The sequence below is a fragment of the Artibeus jamaicensis genome, unplaced genomic scaffold, assembly GCF_021234435.1.
Source record: "Artibeus jamaicensis isolate MK-2021 breed Jamaican fruit bat unplaced genomic scaffold, CSHL_Jam_final scaffold_916, whole genome shotgun sequence".
Taxonomy (NCBI): Eukaryota; Metazoa; Chordata; class Mammalia; order Chiroptera; family Phyllostomidae; genus Artibeus; species Artibeus jamaicensis.
In genome coordinates this window covers 9768488-9783009 of record NW_026522059.1, presented here as the reverse complement: position 1 = coordinate 9783009, position 14522 = coordinate 9768488, and the positions used below count along the sequence as shown (strand labels likewise).

The 14522-nt window shown below is 52.2% G+C and overlaps 1 protein-coding gene across 3 annotated transcripts in view; it reads left to right on the top strand.

Annotated features, from left to right (window-relative positions):
* Positions 1-14278, top strand: part of NSMCE2 (NSE2 (MMS21) homolog, SMC5-SMC6 complex SUMO ligase) — a 194886-nt gene extending 180608 nt beyond the window's left edge. For all 3 annotated transcript variants that reach the window (XM_053661134.1, XM_053661133.1, XM_037166613.2), the window contains 3 exons: positions 6723-6823; positions 7137-7243; positions 14011-14278. In XM_053661134.1, coding sequence (XP_053517109.1) covers positions 6723-6823; positions 7137-7243; positions 14011-14125 — 323 coding nt within the window. In that variant the 3' untranslated portion in view covers positions 14126-14278. The remainder of the gene's footprint in view (positions 1-6722; positions 6824-7136; positions 7244-14010) is intronic.
* Positions 14279-14522: the final 244 nt, after the last annotated feature.

The following is a 14522-nucleotide window of genomic DNA, read 5'->3' as shown; positions in this document are numbered from 1 at the left end:
TGATAACCCTCTAAAATAAAATATTATGTCAGCTCAAATGGCATTTCTCATCTTCTGATCTTTGCTTAGTTCGCACTGTACTTTGGATCTGAATAATGGTGAGTCGTAGACCTTCTCCGTGCTGGCTTGTCAGTTTTCCTCTTGTGTGGTTTTCTGGTTAATTGCCCAGAACAAAGGAATAGAACGTGCGCATTCGATTTCCTGCTTTTGCTTGGTAATCTAGAGATGGTCGTTAAACCTTCTCTTATAAGAGGTAACAAATACATGTGCCGAGTTTGGGGATATTTTCAATATTTGTTGGCTTGAAATGAATATTGTATGACTGTCAAAACCTGGTTGGTTATTGTCTCAGCTGTAGAACGCACTGGGTTTTGATTACTTTAAAGCCCCCGTATTTTGAGATGGCATGTATTGACAGTATTTAAATAAGGGGAAGTAAATTTTTACGTGACGGCAGCTGAGGACGAAGCCCATTTCTGAAATAGCAGTAGGTAGACTGATGAGTATGAGATAATGTGAAAGGGTACATCTGACTACGAGTGTCAGCTCATTTGGAGGAAATATTTTGAAACTCTCCGTTCAGTTTACTTTCAGGACCTTTAGTGGAGTGTCGAAAGAGCCATGGAAGTGAAAACGGGTAGGAATTGAAGACGTTGGTAGCACTGTGTCAGCTAAACACAGCTGGGCTAATTCAGGCCTCCCACTGCCCCGGGGCCTGAGAGAGCTCATTCCAGATAGAAGCCTGGGTCCGACTGTCTTGCTGTTTCTTTTTGGGTGATTCCATGTCATTTTTATGTAATTGAACATCCATATTGCGGGTACCCACTATATTCAAGGTCTACAGGTGCGTGTACTGCCTAATACTGTTAATAATCATACCAATGTTTATTAATTGCTTGCTATTTGCCAGGCACTGCTCTAAGAATTTTTCATACCTTAACACATGTAGCCCTTTGACAGTTCTATGGAGTAGGTACAGTTATCAGCTCCATTGTACGGCTCCGTATCAGCTGAGAAGATAGAGACAGAAAGTAAAGCAACTTGCCGAGAGGACCCAGCTACAAAAGTGGAGGAACCAGGACCGCAACCCAGGCAGGCCGTCTCCAGGGCCTGCGGTGCGGAATGCTGTCATCCGCCCTCCCTCCTCTTATCGCACTGCCCGGAGAGCCTGGCTTAGTCACCACTTTCTCCGCCGTTCACCTGGTTTCCTCACCCCACCCTCAGAGATCCTCTGTGTTACCAGCGTACTTTGTACAGCACACACATTATTTCACTCACTGAACAGAACGTCAGTGTCTGAGTCTATTCCCCCACCAGGCCCAGCCTGAGTCCTTTGTGTCCACGCCTGGCACTTGAGCAGTGATGAGCACAGAGCAGATGGTAGGCAAAGACACCTTGAATTGAGTTGGCTTGACTTCAACCCACACAGTGCTTGTCCTCAAAGAGTTTTCGTTCTACCTGGAAGAGAAGCTTCATCTCCATGAAACCACTGAATGATGGAAAAGTTAAAGCTAAGAGTACGGTATAGGCAGCAGGTGTGAGATTTCAAAGAAGGGAGGTTGGCTGTAGGGATTGATGGGCGGGGCGGGGCGGGGCTGGGCTGGGTTGGATTGGCTAGAGATACCTTCTCCACATACCTGGGGTCTGAGATGCATAAAGATTATAGCTAAGGGAAGAAGGAGGACCATGGATCGGAATGTTGACCTCCGGGGGCTAAGACTGAAATGCTCACGTTAAAGGGGCAGCAGGGTTGCGTCAGAAAGTGGAGGTGGCAAGGCAGGCCCTTCTGTTTGACGCAGGTCAGATACCAATCAGCTCTCCAAAGAAGCCAGCACTGTCCTTGTCTGGGAGCTTCTTTCCAAAGCGTCCGGATATGCAAAGCGCTCACAAGACTGCTTTGCATTTTGTGACTAAGCCAGGCAGACATTCAGGCCCTGAGGATTACAGCACTCCCTCCAACACAGGGGCTCTGGCAGCAGCCTGCCTGTCTCCTGTGTGACCAAGCTCCCCGGGGGCAAGGATTGCTTTCGCCAACACCAGTCACGGTGCCCGGGGCACACAGTGGTGGTAAAACCGATAACAATGGCAGGAACAGTGTTGTAAGGATGTAACACTGATTTTAATAAAATGTATAAGATAAATAACGTTTCCTGGATCCTTATCTCCTAGCCGTTGTTCTGACTGAATTGTTTTAATTCAGTCCATGTTTGTTAAACATCTTTGTAGAAAATTGATGCCTTGAATTTTGCCAGCCTGTGAAGGTCGTATCACCCAGGAAAATCCAATAGGACTTATCTGGGCATTTTCTGCATCTTAATTCTGCAAAAGCCATTCACACACAGCAGTCTTAGGTGCCAGAGAGCATTGCAAACTAGGGCCCAGTCACCTGGATGGCAACTTGGTCCAGACCTAGCGAGGTCCAACCTCAAGTAGGTCCAGCAACTTGATCCTATTCGTTCAGGATAGGCCCCCATCCCAGGAAGAAACTGTGATGCAAAGCTGGACACCCAGCAGTGCCATAGAGTGACCTTGGTGCCACACACACACTGCTCTGAATTCTTTTCCCACTTACAGTCTGCCATGTGTCCAAGTTGACAGGTGGGTCCACTCTGAACCCTCGCTGTAGGTTACTGGGGAGGAGGAACAAGTGAGGAGTCGGCCCAAACACTACACAGGCACTGTAACTATGAAGTTTCGAACCTGGAATCAGTGTTCTTCTGCACATCAGGGAGGCCCCCAGACCTTCCGTGGACAGCCCAGCCTCTTCAAATGAGCTGTCCTAGAATCGTGCAACAAAATAACCTGAACAGTCCAGCAAGCATCTCAGGCAGGCAACACATATTGTAAAGTATTTTCTTTATACGCCACTAACTCAGAGAGAAAGGTGCTTTTAGAGAAACACCAGGCTTAATTGAAAAGGCACACAGCAGTCACCTTGTATCCCCAGCCGTCCTGAGACAGTCTAACTGGTGGCCCAATTTGGGAGCCTGAAGACAGACAAATGACTAATCCTGGAGCTGTGTGTGGCCACGACCAAATGTATTTTCTGACCACAAGACCATGTCTAGAGTCTCCTTTGTAATTACCACACAGCCTACTGTAATTGTAAAACTTATATTTACTTCCTGCCTTTGACATGTGATTGAGGGTCCCAGGCTGCTCCCCAAGCTAGAGTGAAATCCTCTGTTGTTTGCCTGAAACCTATGAAGTTGTTATTGTGTGTGTGTGTGTGTGTGTGTGGGTGGGTGTCGCCACCTCTGTCAAACATGGTAAGTGTGTCCTTATGAAAAATATGCCCACTCCTGCCTCGTTGGACAAAGCCCTTTACTGAATCAGAGGTTTGCTGAATGCCTGTCACTGTTTGCCAGGGACATTTTGGACTCAGAAACGTCGGTGAGCCGGACAGACCCTGCAAGAGAACAAGGGAGGGGGGAGGGAAGGAGAAAATACCTCCACGCTCAGGTGAGTGCTGTGCAGAGAGTCACCAGAGTGGTGTGACGGAGAGTGCCTAGGGGTCTTCCTTAGCTTGGGGCTTCCGAGAAGGCCCCTCCAAAGAGATGACATTTAAACTGACATTTTAAAATGACAAAGAGTAGGACATGCAAAGATCAGGAGGAAGAACATTCCAGACAGGTTAGAGTAAAGGCCCAACCTCAGGACAGAGCTTGGTGTGTTCTGGAAACAGGAAAGTGCCGCGTGGCAGGGGGGAGGCCAGCCGGGCGCAGTCTGGGCTGGAGGCCATCCTCGCTCGGACTGAGGTGGAGTGGCGATGGAGAGGAGGGTGTGGACTTAGATTAGGGAATGTAGCTGAGAACCAGTCCACAGGCCTTGCCAACGGTTTAGACGAGAGGAACGAAGGGAAAGGAGTAACCAGGGCCATTCCAAAGGTTTGGGCTTGAGCAACGAGGAAGGTGGCTGAGGTGGGAAGGACTGAAGGCCGAGCTGTTGAGCTCTTCATCTGCAGTTGTAACCGACTAACGGTGAACCCACGTCTTGGGGTCCAGCGGATGCCCTCACTGCCTGCCCCCAGCTTTACGTCACTGGGGAGTACTCCTGGACTTTGGATACCTTACCTGTTCACTGAAGACTGCTCCAAGCATTTCCCTGGTTTCTCCATCTTTTTGTTGTTCGTATTTTGACTTCAGATAAACCCCATTTAAGGTACTAACATTCCCCGTGGGTACGCTGTGATTTTGGTTTCCGTACGGGCCCCGCTCCTCCGCAGCTCGCTGGCGTGCCCGGGGGCCCACGTGTGGATGTGCGGTGTGGCTCCGGGGCCTGCCCGGCCGCTCGGGGCTCAAGGCAGTGTGGGCGTCTGACTGCATGGCTCACAGGTGTTGGTGGCCGACGGCGTGCCCGGGGGTCCCGTTCTTCGCTTCGTCACCAGGAACATTTTAAGACCCCTTTAGTAACATGGAACTAATGCAGTCCAGTTATTTCTTTAATATAATACCAGCGTTATCTGCCTTTGCCTTAAAAGTGTTGGAGGGGCTTAAGTTTCCTTGTCTACACAATGGGAAATGCAGGAGGGTGGTGTTTCATGAGTATTCTGTGAGAAGTAAGCAAAACGATGTACACAGTGTGCTTAGCACAGTGGCCGTCCGCAGCATCCAGTAAACTTGAGCTATGACTATTAACGAACTAGTCAGGGCGGAGAGGAGTGGCTCTCAGACCCGAACACTGGTTTTAGTGTTCAGATTAACCGGCCAGGAACACAGAGCTGTGCATCGATGGACTAAATCCCTGCGTGATTTCATCTGTTTTTTTCCGGCAATTTCCTGTTACCAGGCTTATCGGACACTTGTCTTTGGGTCAGCTAAAGTCATGTGAGTGGTCTTTATTGCCAGATGTGGCCTTGTAGAATCCCAGCGTTGATATCGCTTTCTATAAATACAGCCCTCGGATGAGGAACTGTCCTATCTCAGGAGAAGTTCAGCCACGGAGACTTTTTCTCTTTTTAGACTCTCGGTCTGTGGCTCCTCCCCCCCGTGGGCACTCCTCCTGGGCCTTCTTTTGTGAAACCCCTGTCTTTGTGACTGCCGGTGCTGACAGCCACCTCCAGTGCCAGTTCCCCACCCGCCTCCCCTCGCGGTTGGCGTGGCACTGCCTTGTGCTTTCTTGCTTCCTCTACCTTTTGAAATTTAAAAATAGAAAATAAAAAAAAAACAAACCACAGCCTTTCACGTTGGCTGAACCCTGTTGTTCAGCTGACAGATTTTCCGGTGAATTCCACGGTGTAACACACAGTCAGAAATCTGCCTCGGGTGCAGAAGCAGCCCTGGGAGCATGGACAGAGGGACGCCCGGATCTGGACTGCGCAGCCCCAATCAGAAATGGGCGGCCGCGGCCCACGGGAGGAGCCCGCGAAAGCCCACCAGCGAGAGCTCTGCCAGCTCTGCTCCTGGCTTTCCTCCCCACCGGTCCAGCTTCCCTGAGCCCTCGTGGGGGGTCGCTGGGTGGACAAAGGACCCTGAGGGGCCTGGACTCCCCCTGTGAAGACCAGAGGCAGGTCCCGGGAAGCACGAGGACCCTCCCCCGCCCCACACAGTAACAGGCTGACTAAAATGTGGCGGCCTCCACGTTCACTCTAAGTTTGTTGCTGCTCGAGTATTTTTGAAAATATTTTTACAGTTTTTCTTTGGAAATAGGTTGGCTGCAAGTAGTTGGTTTCACTTACAATTGATTATTTATCAGCAGTTGCCTTAGTGCACTGGAGAATTACTGCACGAAAACCCACATCCAGCCTGCATGTTGCCTCCAGGTGAAACACTTTTGATCAACAGTGAACAAGGTTAACCCGACATACGTTTTGTTCACCTGTAATCGTCATCAACTCCATTTCTCCTGTTTGAAGCCAGTAAATGGTTTTCAAGGCCTCAGCCATAACGGAGTTGTTTTTAAATAACTAAATAAATACATTCTCAAAATTCCTCCATCTTAATGTCTGCTCTGGTGATGTTGGTAGATAGATCCCACATTTAAAAAGTGCTTTGGGGGTCCTCAGTAACGTCTAGAAGAATAAAAGGGACCTAAGACCAGCCCGGCTGGTGTAGCTCAGTGGATTGAGCAACGGACCTGTGAACCAAAGGATTGTGGTTTGATTCCCAGTCAGGGCTTGGGTTGCAGGCCAGTTCCTAGCAGGGGACACACAAGAGGCAACCATACATTGATGTTTCTCTCCCCCTCTCCTTCCCTCCCCTCTAAAGATAAATAAAATCTTTTTTAAAAGCAGGGGGGTCCTAAGACCAAAAAATTAGAGAACCCCAGCGCTGCATCCCAGCCCTTAGTGTTCGTTCACTGAGTGTTTCTTCGGGCCTGGGGCACACACAGCCCCTTTGAATTTGTGCGGCAGGCTGTAGAGCTCTAAAAAGAGACCTCGATAGCTCCAGGCCCCGCAGCAGGAGGTGAAAGGGACAAGCAGGTCCTCCTGACACCACAGGCCCCGCTCCTGGTCACCGGCCGGCACCTCTCACCACGTAACTCTCTGTGACCCTGAAAGGGAGATTCCTACTGCTCGAGTCTCAGCGTCCGCTCCAGATGCAGACGGAACCCTCCCTACCCTGCGCGATTCTTTCAGGAGCGGAAGGCTGAATGCACAGCCACGTGCCCGGCCCAGGGGCTGACACCAGTACACTCAGCAGCAGTTAACCTCCTCCCTTCCATCCCCCCCAATCGCGTCCTGCGAGACTGGGGAGGCTCAGCCACTTCCTTTTCCCCCCTAGATGGTCTGCAGGCTGACCGAGAGGCGGAGGGCACAGAAGCAGTGGACGAAGACATGATCGTGACCCAGAGTCAGACCAACTTCATCTGCCCCATCACACAGGTACTGTTCCCTCCGTCCTCCCCTGAGAGACACAGCACGTGGCGTTGGGAGTGCCTGTTTGCTCTCCGACCGGACTCCTCGGCCACAGTTCAGGAGGGGAGAGGCCGGGTGAGGAGGGCCACAGGCCAAGCGGCATTGCTACCCCTGGCCTCCCAGCTGTTTCTCCGGGGGTCACCTGTGCTAATCATTTAAAGCTACAACACTGGGAGCTTAAAGATACAAAGCCCTGGGACTCGCACCCAGGACTTGGGACTTAAGTTCCTGGAAGTGGACCCTTAGCATCACTAAAAGACTGATGTCTCCTTGATTGCAGCTGGAAATGAAGAAGCCAGTGAAAAATAAAGTGTGTGGCCACATCTACGAAGAGGAAGCCATTGTTCGAATGATCGAGTCCAAGCACAGACGGAAGAAAAAGGCCTGGTGAGTGGGTCCAGGAAGGGGAGTGGAGCCGCCCTGGTGCCGGGCGGCCACGGGAGCTGTGTCCGTGCTGGAGGAACAGCCGCTGCGTGGCCCCCGCGAAAGCACGTTCACCTCCCAGACAGTGTAGCCAGGGCCACTGGCTTTCCAGGAGAACAGCGCATGGGGGGAATGAGTGATCCCCTCGGGAGGAGCTGAAGGAACTTCCACCACTCCTTCTTAAAATAGGAGAAAAAGGAACCGGGTGCATTTTCATTGTCGGGTAACAGGGATTTTTATGAATTTGTGCTATCATCACCTGGAAAAAATCAAAGAGCTGTGATACGAAGAGAAAGACAGAAAATCTGTCATATCTTTAACTACGTCAATAACTTTCCCCAAAGATTTCAGTAAATTCCTGGGTAATTGATCAATGAGAAATTATTATGATTTTTTTAAATTGGAATGTTTGGAGAATCTTAATACGGATATTTTCCTTCACCTTCTCACCCCCCACCCCCCCATGACCTCAGAGGACAGGGCTCTGTTCCTGAGCTAACCCAGAACCCTGAGCTGGCTAGACCGACTTTTTCGGTATTATGCTCTTATCACAGGTTTGGAATTATCACTAGGAATGGAATTGCAGGTGTGACCGGTTCTCAGTGGACTTCTGATAACAGGCCCTTTGATGTGTGCTTTGCCTCCCCAGGGCCCAGAAGTTTGCTGGTCCAGGCCCAGGGCTGGAATTCCCCACCAGTCCTCCGCTGGGTGTGGACTTGCAGGGGGTGTTGGGACTGCAGATATCTCCGTGGTCATTCAGGCAGGAAAGTTCCCCGTTTATTCTAGAAGAGCAGCCTGCTCGTGCAAAGTGGGGAGCGCCCCAATGTGCTTTTGCCTGTCCTGAGGTCCCAGCTGACAGCTGAGATGCCCTGTTCCCCTAGCGGGCGTCCCATCTCACCCTATAAACACAATTCCTTTGTTTCTGAGTTACTCGTCCTTTCTTTTCTACTGACATTTTTTCTGCTGAAAAGCAAAATGTTAATTTCTTCATGTAATTGCTAGGAATAAGTATTCCCGGTTAGTTCCCTTTCACGGCTCTTAATTATTAAAGAGTATGGTACTCTTCTAGAATCAGCTTTGACGAGGGTGGCTGCTGATATACCTCACATTTCTCACGAGACTCCGGATGGGTGGGGGGGGGGGGGGGCTTCCTGAACGGCTTCACCTTTTAAACGGATCTTCCTAGTTATGTGCTTTGACTTTCTAATGTCCTTGGCCTTTTTTGGAAGCACTTGAGTAACACTTAGCACTTAAGACAAAAAAATCCTCTTTCTCATACTTCTATAGCTTGAGTGCAGATTCTGCCAACTCTTCAGATTCTCATAGCTTAATAATAACAACCATGAAATCCAAGTGGAAGAAGTCTGGGAGATTTATAGAGAAGGTAATATTTTTCCTGGCCTTAAAAATGAGAAAGATCTCAAAGAAGGGTAATAAGAATCTTTCTGGCCACAGGGCCTGCCCCGTCCAGAGCCTGTTCAGCTGGGAGACAGTAGATGCTGTTTCAGTTACTGAATTTCAGAGGGACAGTGGAAGGAGGGTGGACAATGACGATAGGAGAGTGGTATGAAGGTTCATTACCAAGGGTGTTGAATGTCATGATTTTGTTAGTTTTCTCACCTATAAGTGGGTGCTGATAGTTGCAGTTGCCCCATTGGCCTGTTTGAAATCTGACTAAGAAATATGTGAGGCGTTTGAAGTGACTGGCAGGTGATGAGACTCAGTGCACATGATCCCATCACCATTGTCATCGTCATTGTTTCTGCCGCCACTATTCAATCAACAGGCACAAGAGAACATTTTGGGGGAGCAAGGTGGGCCCACCTGGAGTTTCGGAACTTCCTCCAGTAGCAGTTCAGGAGTGAATTCGAAGGGCATGCGGGGAAGTGTCTACGGGGAAATAAGGGCACTTTTGTAGCAGATTAGGTCGTAAATAATGAGAGCCCAGACCAAGGCAGGAATGAAATTGGAGCGACGCGGAGGGAAAACGATTGACTGGTGGCTGAAGGGAGGTGAAGGAGGGCTGAGGCATCCAAACGGGCGTCTCAGGGGCGCAGCTGTCATTGCCCAGCAGAGAGGAGCCGCGCGGCTCCTGCCAAGTCTGCGGTCCCCAAAGTCCGGCCGTGTGGAGGTGTCCTGGAGGCGTGCCCATGTGGCTTTGTGAACTTGAGAGAGAGCTCTGAACTTGCAATGTTGATTGTGAGGCCGTGGGCACCAAGGCGTCCAACGTGGTGGTCACTGCCCCTGAGAGCTGCCAGGACAGGACCCGGGCCTGGCTCTGCTCTGCTCACATGCTGCCTTCAGCACTTGACCTTGGGCCTAAGTCAGACCCTCCTCAGTGGAAGGGCAGTCGGAGGAGCAAGGCCCCAGCGAAGCTAAGACGTGGTCTGGAAAGAGAAAAGTGGGGAAGGCGGAGTGAAATGGGAGCCCGGGCGGAGGCTGGCTCTAGACAGTGGTGGGGGATGGAGGGGGGCAGTTGGCAGCAGATGGGAATTCAGGGCCTCTTCACCGCGTGCCTCGGAGGCTCCTGATGAAGCATGAGGGCGTGTCACTTCCCAGGATGCACATGCGTGCAGTGAGCAGTCCCTTTGTTCAAAGATGTCTGTCCGTGATACATCGTTTGAGAAACCTCAGCTCTTCCTGCTGGATTGTTCTTGCCATGTCACCGGCCTGCAGTGCCGCGTCCACTGTGTCCCTGGGCACCGACTGGAGTCGGCTGCCCCTGCTCCGGTCTCTGTCCTCCCCACGGGTTTGAGTCAGGACGAAGTCGGCAAGACTTCAGCCCTAACTCAATGCAGTAGTTACACCTCTCTTAATAATCAGGCTATTTATTATCTTACTAATAAAGCTGTCTTGTGATGTTTATGTTCACAAGGTATTTCCAGGTTTGCACAGTCACATCTTTCATTTTCTGGGTAGGAACCCCCATCTTTGTAATGAAGTCACGTTCACGAGCCTGTAGCTTGAACGTGAACAGCAGAACTCCAGCTCCACACGTGTTGTGATTTACCAACAAGTCTTCTAACCTCTCAGAGCCTCAGTTTCTCCATCTGCAGGGTGGAAATAACAACGTGTCCCAGAACTCAGGGTTCAGGAAGTGGTGGGGGATTCCAGCCTAGCTCTGGACCAGCAAATGGCTTGGCCGCAGAACAGCAGACCACTCAGGAGAAGCTGCTTTTGGGGCAACAGAGTGCTAAGCAAGCAGCTCCCTGGTTATTAAGGCCAGAGACTAGTGGTGTCGCTAGCACTGACCTAACTACTTAGTGGCACCTAATTTTAGACTCAGGGGAGGTATCAGTAGGTTACAGTTACTCTCTGCGTTTTGGTATGATAGGAATCCATGCCATTCAGAGTCCCAGCAAGGTCTGTAGACCTTCTCTCTAGAACTTTCTGGAGCTGGATTGGACCTTGGAATTGTTGGTCTTCATAAGACTCACAATCTTATGCTTTGGGGCTGATGCTGAGGCCAGGGCTCCCCACAGCCTCCGGAACCCCCGAGACTCAGGCTCCCTTTGTTCAGCAGACACTTGCATGTTTGCTGGCTGCCTCGGTGGAATGTTCCGCCCTGTCAGTGACCCGAGTGCTGGACCGGCCTCTCCCTCGAGGTCTGCAGGTCTGACTCCTGCACAGCAGTGACGCAAGAGCTAGAGAGCTTGAGACTGGGCACGGCCACACCCGACCTGCTCGCCGGGATGTCGTGGGGATTAACGCACTGTTGCTTGGAGAGAGTGCTGTGTCCCTGCGGGAGTGGTGGCCTGGTCCGGTATCGTGTCGTGGTGGCTTGGCCTCAGCCTTTGTGGCTTGAAAACCTGTGTTTGTTTACTTGAGATGGGGTGAGAAACAGGGTTCTCCCCCAGCCGCTGCACCTACCCCTCCTCCAGGGAGCCTGGAACTCTCCTTCGTGCTGGACAAAGTGCCCCTACCCCATGCCTCCTCGGGCACCAAGTCCCTGTGGCTCTGGCATGTCGCTGGGGCTGGTGGCTCTTCTCCGCAGGCTTCTTGGGTGCAGAGTGGTTCCTGGAGCAGGAATTGCGCCAGGTGGTGGTGAATTCCCTGACCCCTTCACGTGCTGCCCTGTGATTTCTCACAATACCCCGTCCTCTGCCTTCATCTTTATAGAAGAAGAAACTGAGGCACTGGAGTTAGGTCCCCGCCCAGAGTGGCATAGCCGGGAGGCGTGAGCCAGGTCTTTTTCACTCCTGACCCAGTATTTGTGCCATCGGGCCCCCTGGCTGCCCTTGGACAGGGTTTTGGCTAATGCTTCTGTCCCCAGAGTTGACCCCTAAGTGAGCTCGGACCTCTGTGCCCGACGCAGCTCCCCCTGGGCCTGGCCCTTCCTGGTGAGCGCACCTGCCCGCCCTGCAGCGGAGCAGCGCAGTCCATTCCGCCAGACACTCTCAGGATGCTCTCGTTTACCAACTAAAACCACTGATGTCGTCACCTCGCTCCCCACTTCCCTGTCCACCACTTATTCACTGTCTGCCTGCCGGTGGCGAAGCCTTCGTTCTGTGGAGGGAGAGAGCAAGGCCGGGCCAGCGCTCAGAGGGTATGTCCAGTGGGCTGAAAATGCTAAGTGAGGTTCATCCCAGCCACCTACTTCGAGTCCCAGTTCCATGTCCCAGAGGTTGAAGTGATGACAGATGCCCTTTCTGGAGTCACAAAAGTGTCTGTGTCCTTTTCACCTGTGCAGCCGTTTACTCTCATTCTTAAAGATCCAGTTCACTGCAGGCATGAGGTGTTTGGAGTGAGTGGAAGTCATCCCTTAAGCACCTTCAGTCCTCACCCCAGGGCTGTCCAGCCTTCTGGCGTCTCTGGGCCACACTGGATGGAGAGATGTCGTCTTGGGCCACACATTAAACACACAAACACTTAATGAAAACCAAGAAATCTCATCACGTTGTGAGCAAACTGACAATTTTGTGCTGGGCAAAGCCTAGTCATCAGGATGGGACACACCTGGGCCACGTTGTCTGCTCCCCTTTCCTACGGCGGCCTCGTTAGAATCGTGTCTCAGCGCTGTCCGTGCCTGACCCTCCAGGGCACGTTCTAAACGTAAACACTGTGAACACACGCTCCACATGCCGGGCATCGCGGTGACGGATGTCCCTCTGGTGTGCAGTCGCCCCGACTCGGAGACCAGGGCCGGGCAGCTTCTCTTGCGTGTTGGCCCGTTGCACCTCCTGCTGCTGGACAGATGAAAGCTCCTGTGACCCACTGGCTTCCCCTCAGGCTCTGTCCTTCGTCTCGTGTTTGTGATTTTCGACCTTGTCTTGTATGTTGTTTTTGATCTCACCATACCCGTGTCGTTTGAAGAGGCGTCTCGGATCACTAGGCCGGAGCCGCGTGTGGGCAGGAACCCGCATTTGCATTTCGCAGCTGGGTGCCTGCGACCTGGCACAGGACAGGTCACAGAGAAGGGCCAAGTGAATGCATGAAAGTGGGCACACATGTGGTGGCTGTGTGAGGACAGAGAGACCATCAACTTTGAAGTGTATTAGAACAGTGACCAGGGAACCAACGTAGATCGGGGAGCAAGAGATGCCGAGCAGGGGCTGCCTGTGGTCCCTGAAACAGCGACTCTGCCCCATTTTAAATCGGAGGCGACAGAGGCTCAGGAAGGCAAAACTAGTTGCCTGTGGTCTCATAACTAGCAAGTGGGCGGGGGAGAGAGAATTCAGACCTAGGTCAGCTTGACTCCAAGCGCTGGGCGCCTTCCTCCACCCAAGGCTTGCTCATGTTGAGGAGAAATCAGGTGACTTCATCCGACCCACCGCCCGCAGAGGAGACCACATCTAAACGGCCATGGGCGTAAGTTCCTCCCTGCCCGCCTGTGCGTGAGTCACACACTGAGCTCCCCGGCCACAGCCGAGGTCTCCACTGGCTCACTCAGTCTCTGCACCAGGAGGCCCAGCGGGCATTTCAGAGGGAACGCACACCTGTGAGCCCTCGGGGTTCCTCCCCAGCCTGGTTCTCTAGTTGTTTCCCTTAAAGGTGAGGGCACCTACCACCCATCGCCCACCAGCTCAGGCCGAGCCCTGATGGAGCTCTTCTCTTCCTTTTCACTCGGATCCATCGGCAAGTCCGTGGGGGTCTACTCTCGGTTCTGTCCTGAAGCTCATTGCTGCTGCCCCCTCATCCACGCTGCCCCCCCCCCGTCACGGACTGGCACAGGGGCCCCCATTGTCCCTGTGGCCACTCTGCCCATGTTCCCCACTGAGCAGCCAGAGCCATGTTTTCTAAATGTCAACTGAATCACGCCCTCCCTGGTACAAGCCCTCCTCTGCATTCTCTTCAAATTAAAAAGCAAACCCAAAGCCCCACTCAGCCCCTGGCCTCATCTCTAGGTGCCCTCCCTCCTTCCTGCCCCGGGTGTGTCAGTCATCCTGACCTCGTCCCTCCCCCGCTCGACCTTCCTTGCCTTTGCAGCACTCAACACAAACTGCACTAACAGTCTGCATCTGTCTGGTGACTTAGTGACCACCCGTGGCCCCCACTGAACAGAGAGTGCCAGGGAGAGGCACAGGGTGTGTGTTGCCTGTGCCCCCGCTGGGGGCAGGGCCCTGCACAGGTGGGCCTCAGGGACCTTGAGAAGGAGTGCACCTCACCCCCAAGGTCTGACACACGCTTCTTTCTGGTACAATGTCCTCCTGTAAGTGCCTGTGTGAGAAAGAAGTTTATGCTGAAGGGCGTTCAAGGTGAGTGACCGGACTTCATTTTCCAATCCCTCCCAGTTGCCCCAAAATTGGCTGCAGCCACACCGATGTGAGAATGAGCGACCTCATCCAGGAGGAAGCACTCAGAAGGGCCATCGAGAGCCACAAGAAGAGGCATCGGGAGTCCGAGTAGGAAGAGCCCACCTTCCCGCAGGGAGGCCGCCGCCTACCTCCTGCCCCAGCACCTGGACCGGCTGCATTGCATGCCCTGTTTGGGTAAAACTTGAAGGTTTTAAGTGTCCTCAAAGGCATTTTTCTATGTTACAATAAAAAGTCGAGGAAAGCATGTTGTTTATTTTCAGGTATTCTGTAACTTAAAACAAAACCTGTCGGAGCAGCACCCACGGCGCGTGTTGCCCTGCGGTGCAGGCTGGGGCACCCGGCCGTTCTCTGTCTCCCACTCTGGACTGTTTGTTTGTATCCGTGTTGTCGTTTTAACTGAGCCATGTGTTTTCAGGGATGTTCGAAAGGAGACACAGAGAGACACCCCAGCTGGGAGTGTTTTCTGTCAGTACAGTGAGTGACAGCGT